Raw genomic sequence first — 23,219 nt, 5'->3', positions numbered from 1 at the left:
AGGCCACAAAGTTACAGACATTAATTAACTTGCCTCCAAACATACAACTAGTAAACTTCAGAACAAACAGGGATTCAAATCTAGATTGGCTGTAAACCAAGGCCCCCATGAGTTCCCACATCTCTGCTTTCCAATGACTCTCTCTTTACCTCGGTCCTCTAAAAGCATTCACTGTATTCCTATAGCAGTTTTAAAAGCTTCCACTGTATTTCTATAGCAGCTTGCCTGAGTTCTTCTGGTGGTTTCTCCACATCCTGACTTTTTTTTCTTCTTAGCAAACTTTCCCTTGCTAATCCCTCCTTCAGTGTAACCTTGTTAGTTTTGGGGACACACCCCTGGCTAGGCCTGGGCTTACAGGGCTGCCTCTCCCCACCCCTTCCCTCTGCTGTGGTTTAAAGTGTCACCAGATGCCTCTGGTTCACTCCCTTTGCTTTAATCCCTTACAAGGGCAGGAGAAACCAAGGCTGGGCCCAGAACCCATTAGTCCTGGGGTGACAGTGAAGGGGTCTTGCGGGGAGCATTGACCCCCCTGCAACCCCTTCATCACTGGGACTGTTGGCACAAAAGAAAAACAGTTGGGAAAATGAAGAACTTCTGGTAAGACCTTGACACTGGAAAGAATGGTGGGGAGACTGGGTTGGGGGCCCTTGACATCAAGGGTCTGTGTTTCTGCTGTGGTGGTAGAATGAGAGGAAGTGAGAGGAGGTGGGAGAGGGGAGAGGGGCAAGTGAGAGAGACTCAGAGATACAGACAGAGAGAGCCAGGGAAGGACAGATGAGAGTGAAGCAGAAAAGAACAAGCATAAGAGACAGGAGAGAGAGACAGACAAAGGAGAAAGAACTACTAAAGTGAAGAGGGAGGAAAACTAGATATAGATAGGTGCAGAAACAGTGAGATGGATAGCTATGGAGAAACTGAGATAGAAAAAAACAACAGTCTCATGATTGTTTTAGTGTAGGAGCTGGAAACATGAGAATTTATTAAATTTCTGAAGATTTCAAGTCAAATGGAAAAAAATAAACTATACTGAGATTTGATCACTTACATTACTTATGTTTACCATATTTCAAAATATTTAAGGAGTCCCCATCTAGAGGGACTCCTGTTTGAGTCACTTTCTTTTCTCCTCTTCAGGAAAATTCCAGTTTTCTTCTTTGTATGCAGTTTCCTGGGATCGTGGGCATCTGCAGCTGTCAAGCGTCGCCCAAGTAAGGGCTGCAGTTTCTGGGTTTTGAAAAATCACTTGTTCACAAAATTGAGCAGGCAGGGCTGACTGAGGGAGGACTGAATGAAGTATCCACGGTCCTTCACAGCCTCACTCTTCAATCCTGCTTTAGCCATGGGTTTACTCCATGGCTGGTTTTATGTGGTGGTCAGTGCTTGGTATGGAGGAGAAGTCCTGGCTGCAATCATAGTGAGCAGGAAAGCCAATCTGTGTACTCCAGTGCCTTCCACGGTGCCTACTTGGTTCACATGGTGATTGGTAATGTTGGATGGGTGGACGGATGGATGGATGAATGGATGGATGGATGACCTGAGGTTAGAGGGGGTAATAAAGAGTGTGTTTGATGTACTGGGATGGCTGGGCCGAAACTTGCGGCTGGAAAATGCTTTTTCTGAAGTTTAGGAAGTCTCCATTGTTAGGTGAGTCTCATTAGGGTGCTGGGGTTAGACAGTCACAAGAAGCCTTCTTAAACTTTCTCCCTGCAACCTTCTACCTGCGTATGGAGCATCCAATTTAATTCTAGGATTTCTCATTGAATTAAGGGTTTAATCATTTTCATGATTCTTTTCTTCTTCTCATTACTCTTCCCCATTTTCAGATGCTAACAATAGCCTAGTTTGGACCCTTTTTTGATCTTTGGAATGAATCTGTAAAATTAAAAGCATTCTATATATTTTATTTTGGATTAGTGAATCCCAAGTCTCCAACCCAAACTCCTATTTAACAAAGAATCTTAACTCCACTCTCCATAGGTCCCAATGAACTGGCTCAAGGCTGCCTCTGGATTCTCTTAGAAATTCTAAAATTTGTGGTGTTTAATGAATATTTTCTAGCCCAAACCATCAGAAGTTTTCCAAACAGGCATCTGACACTGTGCCATTCAGAACACTGTGCTGCTCTGGTTCCAAAAGGAACAAATTCCTAACTTCCCCCAAACGAATATTTTCCCAGCACAGATTATTAAAACAACTTTGTACCTTGCTTCCCTTCCAGGATGAGTTGAAGATGAAAGAATTATAATCATAGAGACAAAGAGTTAAAGCCAAATACTCTATAAGCAAGCTGTTTGGTATACTATTTTTTCTTAAATCAGTTCTTATTGTTATCAATCTATAGGGGATAGGGTAAGATGACATGCTCTCTCTTTTGTAGGGTTCCCTGTTAATTCAGACTCTAATGGTGGAGACGAACTCTGTCCAAAGGTTAGGATTGGCCAAGATGATTTACCAGGTAAGAAGCCATATATCATATTGAAAATGCATGCTTTCTATAAACCTACCTGATACATTCTTTTATTTGGGAAGGTTGTGAAAAGGAATATAACCAATCTCATTTTAGACTTTTTATTTTGTGTTCCCTTTCTGTAGGGTTTGACTTGATTTCTCAGTTCCAGATAGATAAAGCAGCATCTCGGAGAGCTATTCAGAGGGTAGTGGGATCAACAGCATTACAAGTTGCTTACAAATTGGGAAATAATGTAGACTTCAGGATTCCAACAAGGTATATAAAAATATTTTATCTAGTTATCTGCCTAAAATGCATTTTTAAAAGTGAAAAGCTGCCCGCTGTTAGAGAATCTTCTCATGCTCAATGCTTCTTAGATCACGATTTTATTTAAGGATGAAAATTTATTTACCTATCTATCTTTAGTGTCTAAATATATGAATGCTCTTCATCTTTTCAGTATGTAATTTACTTTTCATTCCAGGGAGAAAAAAAAAATCACTGAGACCATTATACATTGATTCAAGACATGTTCTTACTATTTTGCTCTCTGTTTTTTGTATAATTTGTCTGGTTTTGGTTGAAAGGACCCTCTGTGAAAAGTGCCAGAGGTTAAGCATAAATTTAACGAGGAACCACAGAGTGGTTAGAAGACTCACAATGGTGCTGTTCAAGCATCCTGGTGCTGAAACTGAGCACACAACTACTAGGCATTAGCTCCTGCAGTTCCTTGCAGGAATCAAACAAAAGCAAAACTAGAATAATGATAACTGACACAATGGCAGTGATAATAATTTTAAAATCCTCTACTTCATTTACCTCCCTCTCTAGAACTATGTTTTTTATCCTTTAAATTATTTATAACTGTGGTGCTTCAGTTTACGTATGTGCTGAATCATGCTGTTGTTATGAATGAGCTGCAGGATTTTTAGTTTTATATCACCTAAATACCTTATATGTAATTATCATAATTATGGTATGTTTCAGTGCACTGCAAAAAATTGAATTAAGATTCCTGTGATAGCTGAACAAGAAAACTAAGACTTTGATAAAAATTAAGATATAAAAGTAAATAATGATTAATTAGAATGGTAAAAGAATATTATAAAAGCTCTAAGTGTTTATAATAATGAAAATTGTGTTCAAATTAGAATATTCTGATATAGTGCCAGATTGTAGATAGAAATTCATGTTTTGAACATATGAACTATATTTTATTTTTTCTAAATATGAACTATATTTTATAAAATGACAATAGTGCATTGTATAAGCTTTTTTTTACAAACTTACTGATTAACATTAAATCTCTCCCTCATCACAACCCTGTGGTAAAGACATTACTATCCACATTTTACAAAGGAGAAAAGTGAGCCCAGAAAATTTAATGTACTTACATGAGGTTCCAGGGGCGGGAGGTGCTAGAACCCTTGACATTCAGGCAGAATGGTTCTTCAACCACTACTCAATATTGATGTTGGAAAATTATTCACAGGGCATGATAACAGATACTGATTCTTTTATTTTTGCTTATATTTTCTTTTCATGTACAGAAGTGCTAGTTCTGTCCTTAAATCATCTTTAAAAACATTCATTTTTCTTTCTTTATTAAAATAAACATGATGGAAGACATCCCCCACGCCCAACCGATGCTGACCTAATTCTCTCTTCTGTCATTTGAAGTGCAATCTGGATTGTCATTAACTAACTCTAAGTTCAGAGACTGACCAACTTGAAGCCACATAAGCTCCCACCTCCTGCTTATCTTTGCTGTTGCTCTTCTCTGTCTAGAGCTGTCACTAAATATTTTTTTACAGGATATAAGCAATGTCCCATATTCTCTATCTCCTTGACCACTTGCCTCCACAAAGACTAAAACTGTTTTACTGGAAAAGCCTATTAAAAGATGAAAAAAGAGGGGCGCCTGGGTGGCTTAGTCGGTTAAGCATCCGACTTTCGCTTAGGTCATGATCTCGCGGTTCGTGGGTTCGAGCCCCGCATCGGGCTCTGTGCTGACTGCCAGCTCAGAGCCTGGAGCCTGTTTCGGAGTCTGTATCTCCCTCTCTCTCTGACCCTCCCTTGCTCACACTGTCTCTCTCTCTCTCTCTCTTAGAAATAAATAAAACATTTTTAAAAAAAGATGAAAAAAGAATTAGGCAGGAAGTAGAAAGAAATAAAAAGAGAAGGAGGGGAGAGCCAGAAGGCTGAGTCTCAAATAGGTAGGTAATAAAGCGTATTTTGGGGCAAGTTGCTTGCACTGTCTCTGTTTCAGTCCCTTCAGCATAAATTAGTAATAATAACAACAGTGTCATAGGTTTGCCAAATGTTAATAAACGGAGAGGGTCTGGATAGAGGCTGGCACACAGTGGTATTAGTTGAGTATTTATTCTAACTAGTGGAGAGCACCGGGAGAGAATGTGTGCATATGGGAACCTTTTCTCTTTAGTGGATTCTTTCTTTTCAAGCTGCCCTCCTAGTCCTACTCATTCAAAAACCAGACAGCAAGAAAGGAAGGAACTGGAATTGCTCTCAGACCAGGCAGGGAGTAGACGGTCTTGGTTTAAAAGAAATTTCTATGCTGAAGAATATAGGTTCTGAGGGAATGAAAAGAAAACCTTAACAGAATTTTTATAGGAGGGGAATAAGAGTATGACATATAAAGCTGATGTGATGGAGTCACAATTTACCTTTATCTTTTCAATTTTTTTGAAGATTATGAGACATAATTTTTTTGCTACTTTTTATTCTTTTAGACATAATAGTATCATATTCTCAACTCAAACTTACAAACATTTTGTGTTTGTTTACCCTAACAAATACAATTCTTATTTGGGTTAAAGTCATAAATAACCGTTTCAAGGTCTAAAGCCTTCTTATATTTTATTTAAACCCTTACAGTTCTTCTTTTTAAGGTACTCTGTGCAGATCATAACATAATGAAATAAATCATTTATAGATCCAGCTTCTTCCACATTGTGTATGCTGTCAAGTTTATTTATCGATGTGCATAGCATATTTGCAAGAACAGAATCTCAGGTGTTCAAAAAGACAATGGTACTGACTGCTATATAAATCAGACATGTGAGGATTTTAAAGGGTCTTAAGTATACACAAATATGTATATATTTTTATTACTTTAACAATGAAAGGAATTTTCTCTTCTTACCATATTGACATTCTGTATTAGCCTAAGTTTCAAAGATTAACATGACAATCTTGATTATACTTGTATACTTACATGAACACACACATATATATTATCTTCATGTATATGAAGAAAGAGAGCCGATGGATACCTTTGATTTAACAATATGTCTATAAATGAATTGTTCTTCTCGCAACCTTAGTCACAAAGTCATTTTTTAAAAATGTTTTTGGCATTACATAACCAAGTCGGGGGTAAATGGGGACATCATGCTCTAGTCTATCTTCAACATAATCTCTTTCCTCATTAAGCAGGAAAGATGAGACAAAGCATAAGTTGGGAGAGATCCCTCAGTCAACCTCATGGTATCTTTGCAAAAAAATCACTTAAACAAATTACTGCAACTTGTGGAGCCAAAGCAAAATAGACTTGTTTTATCTAGAGACTGATGAAATTCTATAGCCTTGTTTGGTACCTCTGTAAACAAATACATTGGTAAAATAAGTTTACAAAAATCTAGAAAAAGAATGCCTTACCTTGAGAAGAGGACAAAATATTAAGATTTATCTTCCTTCTGTGAAAGCCTCATACCTCAACAATAACTATATTGGACAAAAAAGAAAAATAAATTCTTTAAGCATCTGGTTAAATTCAGATCATTAAGTGGAAAGAATATGAAAATAACATATTCATAATTTAAATGGACACTTGTCAAATTTCACCACTGAATAAAACTCTAAAACTTATCTCCTAACTCCAAATTAACTGAGGTCAGTTAAATGAAATGTATGAACTTCTGTGGGGTTTTCTAATTATACAGTAGGCAACATATTATACTGTCATCAGTGAACTTCAGCCTCTTCTCTAGAAGTTAGTCTGCAATATGTATATTCTGAAAAATTTATAGTGAAAGGAAATATATCAAACAAAATCTATATGAAAAGTAAATATCAAAATAGATATGGTAGACATGTTCATTCTAGGCATATTGTTCTTGCACACATTTTCTTCTTTAGCTCCAAACTGAATCATTTTAAATGTATGTGTTAAAACCTGTATACTTGGCAAACGTTTAATAAATTGAAAACTTTGCAATAAGTATAATACATATCACTAGTGATCATTTAAGAATGTGTATTAACAAAGAATTCACCCAGTATTATAAATAAAAATTGAAGTAATTTTAGAACATAATGATTAAAAGAAGTATTTGGATGCTAAAGGATATTCAGATGAAAAGCTTCATATTTTTGTTATTTTTATAAAACTAGATTTTTTAAAAGCAATGAAATTTTATATAGTTGACCCATTTTATTGAAGGTGTGCAAAAATATATGTAGTAAAGAGTTATAAGTTTGTTTATGCTATTGTAAGGGATGATAAAGTTTTATAGTTAAAGACAGAAAATCTTAGCAAGTTGAGTATTTTACCTATTTCTAAACATTTTTGCAACTGAAGAAATTTTTGGTTTAGAAATTCTTGACCCCAACAACATATTTTAATGCAACTGGCAATATTAAATCAACATCTACTTAGATGTTTCTTCTTGCCTTTCTCTTTTTTACTTTTCACAAGAGAGGGCTATTTAACAGGAGTCTGATCTGAAGGAAGGTGATTTGGGACATTGAGTCCTGTCCATAACTCTTCTCAGAAATGTTAAATCTTATTATTTACCAAATAAAATTAACGGCATCTAGTTTTCCTAGCATTCCTTCCTTACTTAGGAATTTTTCTATACTGAGGAGAAAGGTAGAAAAATATAACCTTAGGGACGGCCTGGGTGGCTCAGTTGGTTAAGTGTCTGACTCTTGGTTTTAGCTCAGGTCATGATCTCACAGTTTTGTGAGTTCAAGCCCCATATTAGACTCTATGCTGACAGTATGGAACCTGCTAGGGAATCTCTCTCTCTCTCTCTCTCTCTCTAACTACCCCATCCCTGCTCACATTGTCTCTATCTCTCTCAAGATAAATAAATAAACAAACAAACAAAAAGAAAAATATAACCTTCAGTCTTGTGAGATATGATGCTTACATTTAATATGTTTTGATTTTTAAAAATCTCAGTCTTCCATTTTTAGCAGCTTGGCTTCAACAAAAGATGATCCAGGTAGTTACTGCTGCTCCAGATCACAGTTTCCACATAGACTGGAGATGCCTTAGGGATACTGACAGTCTTAAGTTGCCATTTAAAGCAATAAAATAAGGAGCAGGGGCACCTGGGTGGCTCAGTCAGTTAAGCATCTGATTTCAGCTCAGGTCATGATCTCATGGTCCATGAGTTAGAGCCCTGTGTGGGGAGCTGTGCTGACAGCTCAGAGCCTGGAGGCTGCTTCAGGTTCTGTGTCTCCCTCTCTCTCTGCCCCTCCTCCCTCACGCATTCTATCAAAAATAAATAAACATTTAAAAAAGCAATAAAAGGAGAAATAATACAGACTTAGTTGTCAGACTGTAGTACAACTGGGCTGGAGTAGAGAATTAACAACTGGCCACTTTTCCCTTGTCATACATACAGTGACAAGCAACCAGCTGCTACTTTAATGCTACGCTTTGAACTCCCTGGAAAAAGACGAATGTGCTCAGTGTGAAGGAACTTCTCAAGTCTGCAGAGTTACTGATTCTCAAAATGCATATGTAGGTCTAGGATATGATTGTGGAGGGGACGTATGGAAGTAATTATGGAAATAAATAATCCTCACAACATGCTACATTAAAATAAAAAATTTAAAAGCTGCTTTAATGAAATGGTTCTATTAACTAGTAGAGCTGTTTAGATTTCAAACGATCTCTTCTTTAATTTGTGGAAGACAGCTGCCAGGAATCTTTTAAGAATATGTTTTTTGGCTGAGATGGAATTGCTGAACAGGAACTCTTTAGGTAGCATAAATAGTGATATTGTTGGGGGTATGTGGCATTGGAACCTTCCTTAGCTATGAGGAAGGGTTTGTTTTTTCTAATGTGTATTTTAGGATGGAGCATTAATGTACATGAGTAGCTGAACTTCTTTGAAGGTCGTTATGGACAGTCATGAAAGAACAAATGGTACATAGTTTTTCACACTGTAGCCTTTCTGTAGGTCTAGAATCTAAAATAGCATAATAAGAGAATATGGTATTATGCATGGGTACAGAAAACAAGAGTTTTATTTACTGTTTTAAAATTTTACTCAGGCATTTATATCCCAGTGGTCTGCCTGAAGAATACTCCTTTTTAACTACTTTCCGGATGACTGGAAGCACACTTGAAAAGAACTGGAGCATTTGGCAGATTCAGGATTCCTCAGGAAAGGAGCAAGTTGGTGTGAAGATTAATGGCCAAACCAAATCTGTTGCATTTTCATACAAGGGACTAGATGGAAGTCTCCAAACTGCAACCTTTTCAAATTTGCCTTCCTTGTTTGATTCTCACTGGCATAAGATCATGATTGGTGTGGAAAGGAGTAGTGCTACTCTTTTTGTTGATTGCAACAGGATTGAATCCTTACCTATAAAGCCAAGAGGCCAAATTGATGTCAATGGTTTTGCTGTGCTGGGAAAACTTGTGGATAATCCTCAAGTTTCTGTTCCGGTAAGTATAAAATTATACACTATGGTAGATTAAAACAAAACTAGGTTGCTAAAAATTAATACTTCAGGTATCTTTGCTAATCATTTGAATGTCTTAAGCAAAAAACAATTACTTTTTTTTTTAATAGTTTATTTAGTTTTGAGATAGGGAGAGAGAGAAAGTGTGAGCAGGGAAGGGTCAGAGAGAGAGTGGTAGAGAGAGAATCCCAAGTAGGCTTCGGGCTGTCAATGTGGTGTCTGACTCGGGACTTGATATCATGAGCTGTGAGATCTTGACTTGAGCCGAAATCAAGAGTCTGATACTTACTGGCTGAGCCACCCAGGCGACCCGCTATTCATTTTTAAAATTCATTCAAGCACTTACTCTAAAAGCCTTTAGTGCCTGTTTTGACCACAGCATGTACCAAATGGAATGGGGAATCAGAGAAAGTAAAGATTCCTGGTCTTGAGGAGCTTCAAGTCTACTTGGAAGATGTGACATGCTCCCCTGGAGCTCCCAGAATCCTTCAGAAGCAAAGTAAGAGGAGCCAATACTGGTGTGGTACACTATATATATAAACAACTAATGAGAATATTCAAAGTCAGGTTAAGATGAATGGTGGATTCAGTCAAGAATTCTGCGCTTTTTTTTTTTTCAGGTTTATATATTTATTTTGAGAGACAGAGACAGCACAAGTGGGGGGAGAGGCAGAGAGAAAGGGAGACAGAGAATCCCAAGCAGGCTCGAGACCATCAGCATGGAGACTAGCATTGGGCTTGAATTCACAAAACCGTGAGATCATGACCTGAGCTGAAACTAAGAGTCAGACACTTAACTGACTGAGCCACCAAGGAGCCCCAAGAATTTTGTGCTTCTTGAACACAATGAACCTTGAAATGGAAGGATATGAACTGGCAAGAATGTATTTCGCTGAGGGAAAGAGCATCACATGAAAGGGAAGTGGAGAGTGAGTGGGCTCATTCAAAGGTCTGGTTTGGATGAAATGTGTACGTGTAAATGTGTGTGTGTGTGAGAGAGAGAGAGAAAAAGAGAGAGAGAGAGAGAGAGAGAGATGAGGGGAAGTGGGTTGGGAGATACTAATTGCGGGGTATGAGAGATAAGTTTAGGAAGCCATATGGTGTCTGATCAACAAGAAAAGCAAATAGATGGTACAATATTTACTCAGTAAGTTTTGCATCACATGTTATAAAAGTAAAGGATTTTAGAGCTCTATTCATGGTTTTACTGTAGAGTTTCATGGATATAAAGGCAAAGAATTATATAATGACAGAATAATTATGCCAACTAATACAATACAGTTCTATCATTTTGAATTATTAAACTTTTATCAAACTATCCTTTAAAAGGATATTTTATGATATTATTAGAGGAATTTAAAAAATATATCTTAGATGATAAGTGTTCTCTGCAGAGGGGAACTAAAAATTTAGAGCTCAATAAATAAACTGTTGATGCCAACATTCTCTCTCTCTCTTTCTCCTCTCTCTCTCTCTCTCTCTCAGAGTTGTTAAATTCTAGTCACAAAACTCATATTATGGCATGTAGCAGGGGTGAAGCAGTGATTCTGAATTGTTTCTGTGTACTTCTCCAAAGAAAAAAAGGTTATCAGGCACTCAGTAATGGAATTGTTCAAATAGCTTATTTTCAAGAGAAGAATTGTGATTAGTGTGAAGGGTAGTGTGAAATTTCTATATTCTGTGATGGACAGGAAGCAATTTGTAACTGCCACATTATTGCTCTGACTTGTAGACACTTGAGAAAGTATTTCTTCAACTAATGAGTTATCACACCTCAAGTGGCTGGGTTAAAAAGCCAACGGGACCACTATTGTGCCATCTTGAAATTTTGTGAAGCAAGATTATTGCAGTGGTAGGAGACTGGGATAACTTTGCAGGCAAAACCAAACTTCTGCAACACCTATGTCATTTTTGGGCCATGGGTAAGGGTGGGGAGAGCTTAAGGTGCTTCTTTACTCTAATGAACATCAATCAAGTGCTTGCAAAATTGATTATTCACTGGCCTTGAGTTACATTTCATTTGTTTTTGTAGTCTCAAGTTCTGATTTAAATTCTAGTTAGTTAAAAAACTGTGTAATATTAGTTTCAGGTGTAGAATTTAGTGATTCATCACTTACATATAACACCCAATGTTCATCACAACCAGTGCCCTCCTCAATGCCTATCACCCATTTGACCCATCACTTGAAAAACATTTCAAATCATTATAATTCTGGATGCCGGTATATTATTAAACTCTTTGATTGCCAGAGTGATAAAGTCTCAATCTTACTCCAATACATTATACTTCAGCCAATAATGTTATAGCTGATTGTAGCTTTTCAGCCAGGTCTAGTCTCATATCACAGTGGAGACCAGTTAGGACCAGTCATCCTCTATTTTATTCTGCCATGTCCAGGCACGCAACAAAGAACCTGGCATCTGGTATTATATTTTGCTTCTGGTCCACCAAGGAGCTTTTCAAAGTCAGTACACTGTAACCAATGTTAAAAGTAATTGAAACAGGCATGGATAATTTTTTTCCTTTATACTGAATTCTGACTCTCCCACAAGGAAAGACAAAAAGGACTTGAACCTAAAGCTTCATTAAAGTTTCATATTTGGTGATTGAGTAGTGGTGGTAGTAATAATAACTAAAAAAAGTCAGAGTTATAGGCCAAAAAAAAAAAAAATCCTACTTACATCCAAGGACTGACAGTGACAATGTTCAAACTCAAACTTGTCACCAAAATGTATTCCTCAATTTTTACTCTATATTAGACAAAGAAATAGAAAATTCTATGTAAGAAAAGCACATTTATACTTTTTAAGCACTCTTATACCTTAATATGCCAATTTAAAGTTTCCAAAATACTTTCATTCCCACTAACCTATTTTATCCTTGCAACAATTTTATAAGATAGCAAGCACAGATAGAATTATCTCCATTTCTCAGTTGAAGATGTGACCTCAAGTGGGCTTCCTGACTTGTAAGAAACCATGTTAGGCACAAAATATAATCTACCTATTTTCTGCTGTGCCAACTAACTTTCTTTTGAGAAAAGAAAAAAATATGTATAATCGTATATCTTTCCTTCTAAAGCATTTCCTCACTTTCCTCTTAGAAAGCATTTGTGATTTGCATAGATTTTTCAGAATTTACTTTGCAGTACAAACAGAGTAAGTGTTTTATTTCTTAAAGAAGGGGGATTATACAGTATAAAACATGTCCTCAGACATGTATTTGTTTATTAATTTAGTAATCTTTCATCATGTGCCTATAGACTGGCTATACAAAGTTAAATAAATCACCGACCTTGTCTTCTTCAGTTCAGAGTCTTGAGGATGATGGGTTGAGATGAGTAAACAATGACAATTCAGGATATGATAAGGACCATGGCAGTGAATGGAGGCACAGGGAAAAAGCTCCATACTTAGATTAGAGGCATGAGAGTAGAGGTCAAGCATGTTTACTGTATGCAGTGATGTCTAGAGCAGCCCTGGGGATGAATTAAGTATTATCCAGAGGAAGATAGAGTCCAGTGTTCTAGGCTCTCATCTGGGAATTTCCACGTTGATCAATTCTTCCCTTTTAAAATTTTATTAGTCTTCCCATACTGCTGCTTACATTTTAAGGCTAAGAATAGTCAAATACTCATATAATGCCCTAGACAAAGCCCAAGTGTCCACAACTTGTCCTTAAGCCCTTGGGTTTTGTTTTGTTTTATGTTTTGACTTCTCACCAGTTTGACTGAAAAATGAAGTTGCTGGCCATTACTGCAGATCAACAGGGACCATAGGTCTCTCAGAAGACTTAGAGAGTGATGAATAATAGTACCCATATATTCTGGGTGGTTGAAGTATACTGATAGGGGAACTTTGTATCCATCTGGAGACAGGAAATATTCATTATTGATGAATGAGAAATTTTATATTAAAATGAAATGTACCAATAACATAAAAACAATTAGGAACAGTGTATTTTTCAATTTTTCTTCATGAAATTAGATGCACTCTAATGTTTGAAACTCTAGATTAATTGAATACCTTTTTCAGGATCAACACTGGCTTTTATTTAGTAAATAAATCAAAAGCAAACATCCCTTGTAAACGTATTAACAGATGTCAAAAGGTAGCCTTAGGAACTGCATAATAAAAAAATGCAATTGGAAACAACATTTGATGGAGCATTAATGCTAAAAGACTCATTTATATTGTACTTGCTTGTGATTTTCCCCTATCTGTCTGATCTTGTGCCTCTTTCCCTTTTCTAAATTGGAAAAGGAAACCAATTTCAAGAGGTTTTCATAAAACTTGCAATATAGCTGCTCACGTGATCTACAGCTCAAACACCTTCTCATCATTCATGGTTATTTAGTGGACTCAGAGCATTTTATATTTTTTCCCAGTGCACTGCTGTAATACATTGTTAGTTTGATTTTAAAGCAATAAATCCCATATTTCCTATTCTCCTTTGTGCCCATATTTTAGGATGGTGCCATTTATCCCACTGCAAAGCTCAGTTTCCTGGCAGCTTACCATAAAAACACGTTATTTTATGACAGGTTCTTTATTGTTTGTTGTCAGTATGATTGCCTAGGAGAGTTATTTGGTACAGCTCTATTAGAAAACAAAGTTAGCCTTTTTCCCTTTTCAGGGATGTACACTAGGGGTTTGGGCTTAAGGAAGGATACAAGTTTGTGCGGTTTTACAAATACATGATTCAAAACCTTCTTCTTTTTATCTATGCATATTCAAAATAAACCGAAGAGAAAATTCATGAGAAGGTATGATGCTTTTCAAAATACATTTCGAAAGTGCTGCTCTATGTTGTTTTTGTTAAAATCAGAGAAAAGATCAGAGCAAAGAGAAAGAACTGGCAGACCCAGTGACAGAGGAACTATTTGTCCTTTATTCTACTCTATACAATTAGATCCGAATAACCTCCATGTGCAGAAACAATGAAAGGTTCATAAATGATAATATGGGAAAATCAACTATGAGGTTGGGGTTAATATTATTTTTGGTGTTTAAGAAATATTGTAGGAAAGTTATGTTTTCAGTGATTTAAGAGATGCATAGTTTGACTATATACATCTAAACTATTAAGTTTGTTTAAGTTATTTTCGACAAGTATATCTTTTACAAATACTCTTTCACTTGTTAAGTATGAAATAAACACAAAAGAAATGGTTATGTTAAGTATACAGATCCATAGGAGATACTTTTTATAACACTTTGGTGTGGTTTGATTTGAATACTTTTGAGTACTGACTCTGAAGACAATGTTTTGGAGATAAAAACTGCCACATTACAAACTGTATTAACAATATCAGCTGGATTTTCCACTAGGTGGCGATGAAATGAGAAGCACACAGAAAAAAAAATCTGCTAACATAGGAGGAGCCATAATTGGAGGAGGGGACTATGGATAACTAGCACTAGAATAGAAACGAAATGATGATCAAACTTGTTTTTAATGGAAAATTGAAAACACTAAAATTTTTTATTGGCCTCAGCTATGCCCATACTGTTGCAGTTTTTAAAAAGTCAGTGCTGTTAGTTTGTCTGTTTCTATTAAAATGTGTGTGGGCTAAGATCATGAAGAAATCATTGTTATGTAGACTGGGTGGTTGTAAGGCAAGAGATTAATTCAATGACATTTTCCCTTCTCTTTGTGTTAATATCTGTGTTTGGTTTCTTTGGTTACAATGTAGTGTCAATAGAATCATGGACTTTCCAAGCTGGAGGAAACTTTGATTGTATCTACTCCAAACCTCTGAATTTACACATGAAGAAATTGAAACCCAGACAGGGGGAAGGGTTTGCCCCCAAGCCATAAACAAATGAGAAGACAAATACTATCAATTCTTAATTCACTATACTTCTTATTCATCTTTATATTCATTAATTAACATTTGGTAACTATTTATTAAACATCTCTTAAGTTATAGACAGAAATTAAAGATCCAATGGACTTTACATTAATTTAGGGGAGGGGAGATAGACACAAGGGGATAAATGAGTAAATGTATAGCACGCCCAGCGTTCATAAATACTGTGGACACAAAGGAAGCAGGAAATTGGATGCCTAGGGAAAAGGTCTCATTGAGAAAAGAATATCTTAACAGAGAGCATGTGGCTCTCTGAAGGAGGAGGGTTCTGGAAAGAGAATAGGGAGTGGAAAGGGACAGATGTTGGTGTTGTGTGTTGTTTGAGGAGAGCATGGAGACCAATGTGGCTGGGATGAGACTGAGAGAAGGCAGTAACTATCTCAAAGCACATGAATGTGTTATATAAAGATATGTTGGATTAAAAGATGAATAGATTACTGCATGCCAGGTGTGCTAACTCTATGTTTACTGCTCTTTCCTTTCACTGTTCTGCCTTTGCCGTTGGTGTGATTCAAATGACTGTCACCTACTCATATTTAGTGACAATTCCATAGCACTGTGTCTGGAACTGCATGGCCTAGTCTACAGACAGTTGGGGAAATTTCTGATTTCGAGGCAACTCAGAACCTCCTGCTTAGCAAGTAGGAAGCTTCACTTGGAGGAGGTCCCTTATGATGGTAGGAACGAACATTTTGTCATAAACTGAAAAGAAAAATGAGAACTCATAAGTCAAGTATTTCTTTAATTCTTTGTTGCTACTGAGTAGACAAAAACTCAATGAAATATTCCTCCTGTTAAAAAAACTTTATCTTTGAAGAGCTAGTTTCTAGGTATTTTATACTTGTAAAATTTAATCACAATTCAGTATGTAAAAAATCAAACCTTGTGCCATTTTCATTAATTTTGAATCAAGTTCTATAGTTTGTCATTAGAATTCTCTCAAGAGGAAAAGATAGTTGTCTGCTATTAGTTTTTGCTTAATTTTTATGAAGACCTTATATATCTTAGTAATCTTTCTCAACAATCTAGGAAAATAAGTAGAAATCACTAGCACTATTAAAAGAATAGAGAGTTGGGGCCAAAATTCCTTGTGTTTTTTTTTGTTTTGTGTTTTGTTTCTAAGTTTTTCAACGTTTATTTATTTTTCAGAGAGAGAAGGAGAGAGTGAGAGACAGAAGGAGAGAGGAGGACACAAGTTGATGAGGAGCAGAGAGAAAGGCAGACACAGAATCAGAGGCAGGCTCCAGGCTCCAAGCTGTCGGCACAGAGCCTGATGTGGGGCTCGAACCCATGAACCATGAGATGATGGCCTAAGCCATATTTGGATACTTAACAGAATGAGCCAGCCAGGTGCCCCCCAAATTCCTTGTTTTAACATGTTGTCTGCTGGACACTACTCATAAACATTTTATGCTGAGAAGGATGAATTACAGTAGGGCACTTATATTCTGCTCAACGGATTAAAAAAAAAAAACGCCCCTCTTATTTCTCAACTTATATTTTTCTCAAGTCTTAAAAACTGTAAACTCATTAGAGAGAGAAGAATATCTTTAGTTTTCCCTAGAATGTTTCCCTAGTGCATGGCTTATATTAGGACTTCAAAAATGTTGACTGAAAAACTAAATTAAAATATTCGTCACATATACTTTGTCAGTGGATATTCAAAGACAAGAGTGATTCCAGGTATGGAAATGAGAAATGTGTGGAAATCAGCATTTTAGATGTGTAATGAAAGTGACTTTTAGTAAGGAACTCTGCCAATCTTCCTTCAAAATAATTAACATGCAAATTGGAATTCATATTGCATGCCAAAAAATGGTTGTTGTATAGATGGTTATTAGTGTGTGGTGGTGTTTATGTGGCTGCACAGATGTGTTCAGAAACCTCTGATCTATGTGGCACTCTGAACAACGCAGCCTGTATTCACAGATGAATTATAGTTCATTCCCCTATTATCCTGTGCCACAATTGCATCTTGCATATTTAAATAGGTGTACCAATTTATCCAGAGAATTACATTTTTGAGAAAACAGCTTAATGAATTACTTTGCATTTACAATAATTAACTTTAATGAACTATCTAAACAAAGGATACAGGTTTCCTGGTTAGCCATATAATTAAAGTTTCTCAAGGTGATTAAGTTATGAATTATTTTGAGAATCAAAATATCACACATATACAATGTATGCCTTGTGTGAGTTACCAATTCACAAAGGACTACTTGAATAAAAGTATTTGAATGGTCTTTCTTATTTTGAGACTTGGGGAGGGGAGAGACACCTTTTCTTATTCTGGTAATATTTTTATCTAATCACTGAAGACAAAGAATTATAATCTTTCCTATTTCATATTTTATTATATACATGAATATGTAACTGCATGTAGAAATAATTGTCAGTTTTTGAAGAAGCATTTAAAATTTGCTTCTGGAGGGGCACCTGGGTGGCTCATCAGCTCAGGTCACGATCTCACAGTTTGTGAGTTTGAGTCCCATGTCGGGCTCTGTGCTGAGAGCTCAGAGCCTGGAGCCTGCTTTGGATTCTGTGTCTCCCTCTCTCTCTGCCCCTCTCCTGCACGCTCTCTCTCTCTCTCAAAAATAAATAAACATGAAAAAAATTTAAAAAAAAGAAATTTGCTTCTGGATATATTTCCATAACAAGCAAGTAGGGAGAGGTCTGATTTCTTATGGAAGTTTCTTAGTCCTGTTCTGAAGTTTTCTATCAGATGTTGGAAATAAGCTCACAAAGTTTTAATTTGTAGATCACTCTTCTTTTCTATTCATCTTTAATACAAATGTTCAATCACCAAATTCCTTGGTTACTGGCTTAGAAAATTATGGCTTTTTCTGGAGTTGGGATGTATTCTTGGGGGAGGCTGAGTAGGGGCGTGGAGAAGGCCCTTATTTTACAGTCAGACATATTTGGAATTTTAGCTCTGTCTTTTACTAGCTGTGTGACTTATGGCAAATGATTTAACTTCTCTGCCTCACTTTACTCATGTGTGAACGGCTTCAAAAGCTGTTTGAGGCACAGCTAGGTATTTTAGTAGGCATTAAGGAAAATGTTGTTCCTTTCTTTCTTTTATCTTCCTATTAACATTTCTACTGCAGTTTAGAACAAAACCAAAATAAAATCCTCCCAAGCAAATGAGACTATTCTAATAAAAATTAAGTATTTGATTAAAGTGATTTTCTTAACTGTAAGATAATCGTGTAGCTTAGAAACCAGTTCTTTTGTAGGATGTCAGTGTACTATTGTTAAGTAATTCATACCATGAAAACAGATAATTTTGATACCTCTTATAGAGAACTTTCCATCTTAAAATATACCTTGGTTTAGCTCTCTTTTTCTTTTCATCCCTCTTACCTCTTTTTCCAGATATGCATATTTTCTGGAGAAAAGCTATGGTAGGGCTGAGAGCAACGAGAACAGTCAGAATCATCTAAGAAAAGGTGCAGGAATCTGAAAGCTGAATGTCTTACTTTTACCCCTTTGTAAAATGGAAAACTTCCTTTTGTTTAAGTTTCCCTTCCTTATGAGTAGAAAGGAAGGACTTCATCCTTCGTCCTCTCTAATTCTGATCTTCCCATTCAGGACCCTCAACTCTGGATGTTTCTGTAACAATGGAAAAAAAAGTGTATCTAACTTAATGCTAGAGATCTAGATCTAGAGTCCATTTGGTAGGTGGGATGGAGTGTAAATCACTACTGGATGAAAGAAAAGAGATAATGTTTTAGATTTGGGACCCTGATACTTAACTCGACATTTGCATAATGCCAGGAGAATCAACTGACCAAGAAATATGGATCTGAGATGACTAGCAAAGAACTTCCTCAACCTAAGAGGACGGGGCCAGCATGATGCCATGATGCATCGTGGTGTACATTTTTTCTTTTACCTGTCACTTGAGGCCTTCAGCTTCAGACCTGGTCACTCTTCCATTGTTCTGCTTCTCTCCTGTTCCCTTCTTTCTCCCTTAACACCTGTTAAAATGTAAGAACTTATCAGGGCACATTTGACTTTCAAGTGTCTGAAAATTTTATATCTCTTCAATCAATGAATAAGATAACACCAAATGTCTTCTATTATCTTGTTTTTCCCCTGAGTTCTAGATTTCCCTCTCAACCTCTCCATTTCCAGTCCTTCCAATTTCCATTTTAAGCTGTGAGTACTCCATGGAGAATTCATGTGTAGCATGCACATTTCTTCTGATACTGGATTTTCTTTCCTCTTCTTTCATCCTGGGGGTTCACCTCTTTGGCTGCCTCTGTCTCTAACTTTCCCTCCTGTAAACGCTTAGCGCATGTGTTCTGTGTCACTCAGTAGGCCTGGGTTCCACCACAGACCCTCCGATAGGCTTGTGACTTAGACAGTTCTTTGTTCTCTCAGAGCCTCATTTGAATCGAGAGTCTACATCTTGTGTATGTGGTAAGGACGGAAATGGAAACTCAGTGCTAGAGGGCTGTTTCCTGCCTAGGGCTACGCTGGAGTAATGCAGAGCTACTGACATCTACATTCAATAATCTGAGACATTTGGGAAGGGCTTCCAACCCATTTCCATCAGAAAAATCTGTATTCAAGGAACAAGACTACTGGTCCACTGAGGTGAACCAGTTTAAATTGGTCTCCACCCATTTGACAATTGGACCACACTTAGAAACTTGTGTCTTTCATAAATGACCTGCTTCTGTCCTCCAAGAGAATCTGAACCATCTGCTGTCTTTCTACAGTTTGAACTTCAGTGGATGCTGATCCACTGTGACCCACTACGCCCGAGGAGAGAAACCTGCCATGAACTGCCAGCCAGGATAACTGTGAGTCCTTTGACCACCTGCAAAGTTCACTGCGGCCCAGCCTACCTCTCCCCACCTCTTCAAACTCCCCACCTCCTCACTCTTTTCTTAGAGTTCAAGCTTTACTGTACTGACCAGATAAATTTCAAGGAAGCACAGGTCCCACCCAAAGCCTGGCAAGTAGAAACCACCTTAGGGGTGCCTGGTTCTACCTTTGGTGGCTTACGACCCTCACTCCTCCTCCCCCAAACACCTTTCCAAGAACACTGGCGGTCCGTTCGCCGCCCACAGAGGACCGCGAGAGACTGCACTTGGGCAGACCCGCAGAGGCAAAGGCAGAGAGAGGCACGCGTTCAGGCCTTGCCCGTGTGGCGGCGGGGAAAGGGTTAAGGGGGACTGTTGTCATTCTATCCGTCCTCCAGCCTGCAAGCTCTCCTCCAATCCCCAGGACCCTCTCCAGGGCCATTCATAAACAGGAGGAACGTACGCCTCCGGGGCCGGGCACCTTAGCAAAAGACTGCTCCTGGGGGCGCTTTTTGCGGGGGAGAAGTGCCACTTGATGCGTGTGACCGGTCCGGAAGCCTAGCGGGGCGGCAGGAGGCAGAGTCCGTGCAGGGGATTAGCAGAGGGTGGCGGGCATGGCCTGGACAGCGCTGGATCGAGGGGCCCTAGGACTGCCACTGCTGCTGTCTGGGCTCTGCTTGTGCTTGGCTCAAGTAAGTTGTGCTAGAGTTTGGGGGGTGGGGAGAGACTTCTCACTTTCTCCCGGTCTTTTCCTCTCCAGGTCATCGAGACCACCGACCAGGTAAGCGGAGGGCGAGAAGTGACTGCAATTTGCAAGTGCACGCAGGGAAAAGTGGAGAAGCAGCCGTCGCGGGAGCTGTGGGGAAGGCGAGAGCTTTCCCTGGGCTCTGCAGCCACGTTCTTCCTGCAGCCTTGAGCACCTGCAGCGAGTACCCTCGGAGGCAGGGACCTTAGATGACCCTCCGGTCGTCTAGGAAAGGCTCTCTTCCCCGACTGGGCCCCAACACTGCAAGCAGATGCTCTGAAGGCCATGACTTGAGATCAGGGGTTAATTGTTAGACTGGCTGCTTCTTAACTCGCCCACCCCGCCCTTCTAGGATGCAGTCAAGGGCAGGCCTTGCTGGAGAAGGCGGGGATTCAGGCTTGCTGCGCTAAAGCTCCCTCTCCTCGAGTCCTGCTAGCGGTGCCTGCCGCTCCGGGATTGGAACCGGGCTGCCTTGGCTGGCATCAGTCAAAATTTCAGCAATTTCCCGAAGGCTCTGGCATCTCCTCCCTCCCGCCGGGAGAGGACCAGGCGGGGGCGGGTGAGCCCAGCTGAGGTTTGAGGTTTCACTTACAAAGACCCCATTGTAACCTGTCTGGTCACTGGAGTTTAGAAAAACAAAGTTTTCCTTGATGAAAGAAGCTTTTTGCTCCCCTACTTTCTTTTTCTTTTAAATTAGAAGAGAAAAAAAAAATTCCCACATTCCCTAAGCTACACACTCATCGTATTTTCAGACGCCAATATTCCCTCTAGCGCTATCAAAGCTTAGCTGTTTGCAAGCGGTAAAAAAGGTAACACCCCAGCGTCAGTCTCAAAGTTGGTGTAGTTTTAAAGCAAGGTGCAAAGACCTTATGCAAGAAGAGTGTCTCTGCAGGTAAATCCGAAATGAGGCCAGGCCCTCCCTGGGTTTCAATGCTCTTTCGCCCCATTGCGCCCCAGTTTTCCTCCAGTATTTCCCCCTGATTTGCACTGCAAGTAGAAAGATTTACAAAACACTGTTTTGTAAACAAAGATAAAAAAAAAATCGATCTGAGGTGGAGCTCTTCCATTCTGGGCAGTTCCATTTTGGCCCAAACACTGACTCTCATTTACTAATCAAATCGAGGTATTGAATGACCACCATTTTCATTACTGCATCCCTTTTTTTTAAAATTTTTTAATGTTTTATTTATTTTAATTATTTTTTAATGTTTAAGGAGAGAGAGAGAGACAGCGTGAGCAGGGGAGGGTCAGAGAGAGAGAGGGAGTCACAGACTCCGAAACAGGCTCCAGGCTCTGAGCTGGCAGTCAGCACAGAGCCCGACGCGGGGCTCGAACCCACGAACCGCGAGATCATGACCTGAGTGAAAGTCGGACGCTTAACCGACCAAGCCACCCGGGCGCCCCTCATTACTGCATCCCTTAAATAAAAAAAAAAAAAAAAAGGCGTCAGGCCCTCCCTTCGTCAAGACCCCCTTTTGTTTGGGTTCATTTAATGAGCTCTGTAGGGGTGAGGCCCGGTGACCCCGGTGCCCACCTTGGGGCCTACATCCTGCTCTAACCATACCAGTAAGCCTCATTCAGAACCTGGTGGAACCAAAGAAACTTGCGGTCGCTTGGGAATTTGATACATGTTTACCAGGTTTCAAAACTCCCTCCTCCACTGGGTAGTGTCCTTACCGGGTGGAGGTGGGGGCCTCAGGACATCTCATTCAGTTTCTCCTTGGTGCCCAACGTGCTCCATTAACCTGTGTGTGCTGTTTTTGTCAGAGAGGTCCCCCGGGCGAGCAGGGTCCCCCTGGGCCTCCGGGCCCCCCTGGAGTTCCGGGCATCGACGGCATCGACGTAAGTCTTATCTACAGTCCTCTGTTCCTTCAGTCCTGCCTTTTCCTACTCCTTCTCCAGCGGGATGGGTGTTTTTGTTTGTTTTGTTTGACAGGGGCCGCCACCTAAAGGCGGGGTAGGACTAGAGTGAGAGCTGGGGTTGGGTCTCAGAAGCTTGGAGATTTTCAGAGGGATGAGGTAGACACGCTCAGTTGTCCCCGTTGGTCAAGAACCCCCACCATTTAGCTCTACCCTGTCCCTGTCCACGATCCGTGCGGTGAACGCGCGCGGAAGTCTCCCAGCCGGCTCCCCAGCGCCTCCCACTCATGCACTACTTTCCCTTTTCTCCTACCCCTCTAGGGTGACCGAGGTCCGAAAGGTCCCCCGGGACCCCCGGTAAGTTAATCATATTCGCTCTTCCTTTCCTTCCTTGAGACGTGGTTTGCAGCCACGTGAATCCCAAGAGTCCCAACTTTGCATCTTTCTCCCTCCCCGCCTCTCCCTCTCGCCGCTTAGGGTCCTGTTGGAGAACCCGGCAAGCCAGGAGCTCCCGGCAAGCCAGGCACCCCGGGCGCGGACGTGAGTAGGCGCGGGAGCGCGCGCAGCGGCCCTGCGGGGTGCGGGGTGGGAGGGAGCAACGTGGAGACGCGCAGGAGGGGGCAGAAGCAGGGCTGTGGCCCCGCACTGGGCCTTGTACTCCGCGCAGCTCCTGCAAAGGGTCCTGTGAGGGTGAAGCTACCTCACGGCTCCCAGGGGAGAGCCTGCAGCGCCGGCAGTACCTGCTCTCAGGA

The 23,219-nt window shown here is 39.5% G+C and overlaps 1 protein-coding gene across 1 annotated transcript in view; it reads left to right on the top strand.

Moving 5' to 3' along the window:
- The first annotated feature begins 583 nt into the window (after positions 1-583).
- The window catches only part of COL9A1 (collagen type IX alpha 1 chain), a 90,059-nt gene continuing 67,423 nt past the window's right edge, over positions 584-23,219 (top strand). Inside the window, exons 1-10 of the mRNA XM_039245801.1 lie at positions 584-597; positions 1,135-1,208; positions 2,378-2,455; positions 2,593-2,725; positions 8,759-9,155; positions 19,776-19,859; positions 20,623-20,643; positions 22,375-22,449; positions 22,789-22,824; positions 22,945-23,007. Coding sequence (XP_039101732.1) covers positions 584-597; positions 1,135-1,208; positions 2,378-2,455; positions 2,593-2,725; positions 8,759-9,155; positions 19,776-19,859; positions 20,623-20,643; positions 22,375-22,449; positions 22,789-22,824; positions 22,945-23,007 — 975 coding nt within the window. The remainder of the gene's footprint in view (positions 598-1,134; positions 1,209-2,377; positions 2,456-2,592; positions 2,726-8,758; positions 9,156-19,775; positions 19,860-20,622; positions 20,644-22,374; positions 22,450-22,788; positions 22,825-22,944; positions 23,008-23,219) is intronic.

Source organism: Hyaena hyaena, unplaced genomic scaffold (assembly GCF_003009895.1).
Source record: "Hyaena hyaena isolate Hyena2069 unplaced genomic scaffold, ASM300989v1 scaffold_271, whole genome shotgun sequence".
In the NCBI taxonomy this organism is placed as follows: Eukaryota; Metazoa; Chordata; class Mammalia; order Carnivora; family Hyaenidae; genus Hyaena; species Hyaena hyaena.
Note: the sequence above shows the minus strand (reverse complement) of the source record. Positions and strands in the feature narration are given on the sequence as shown.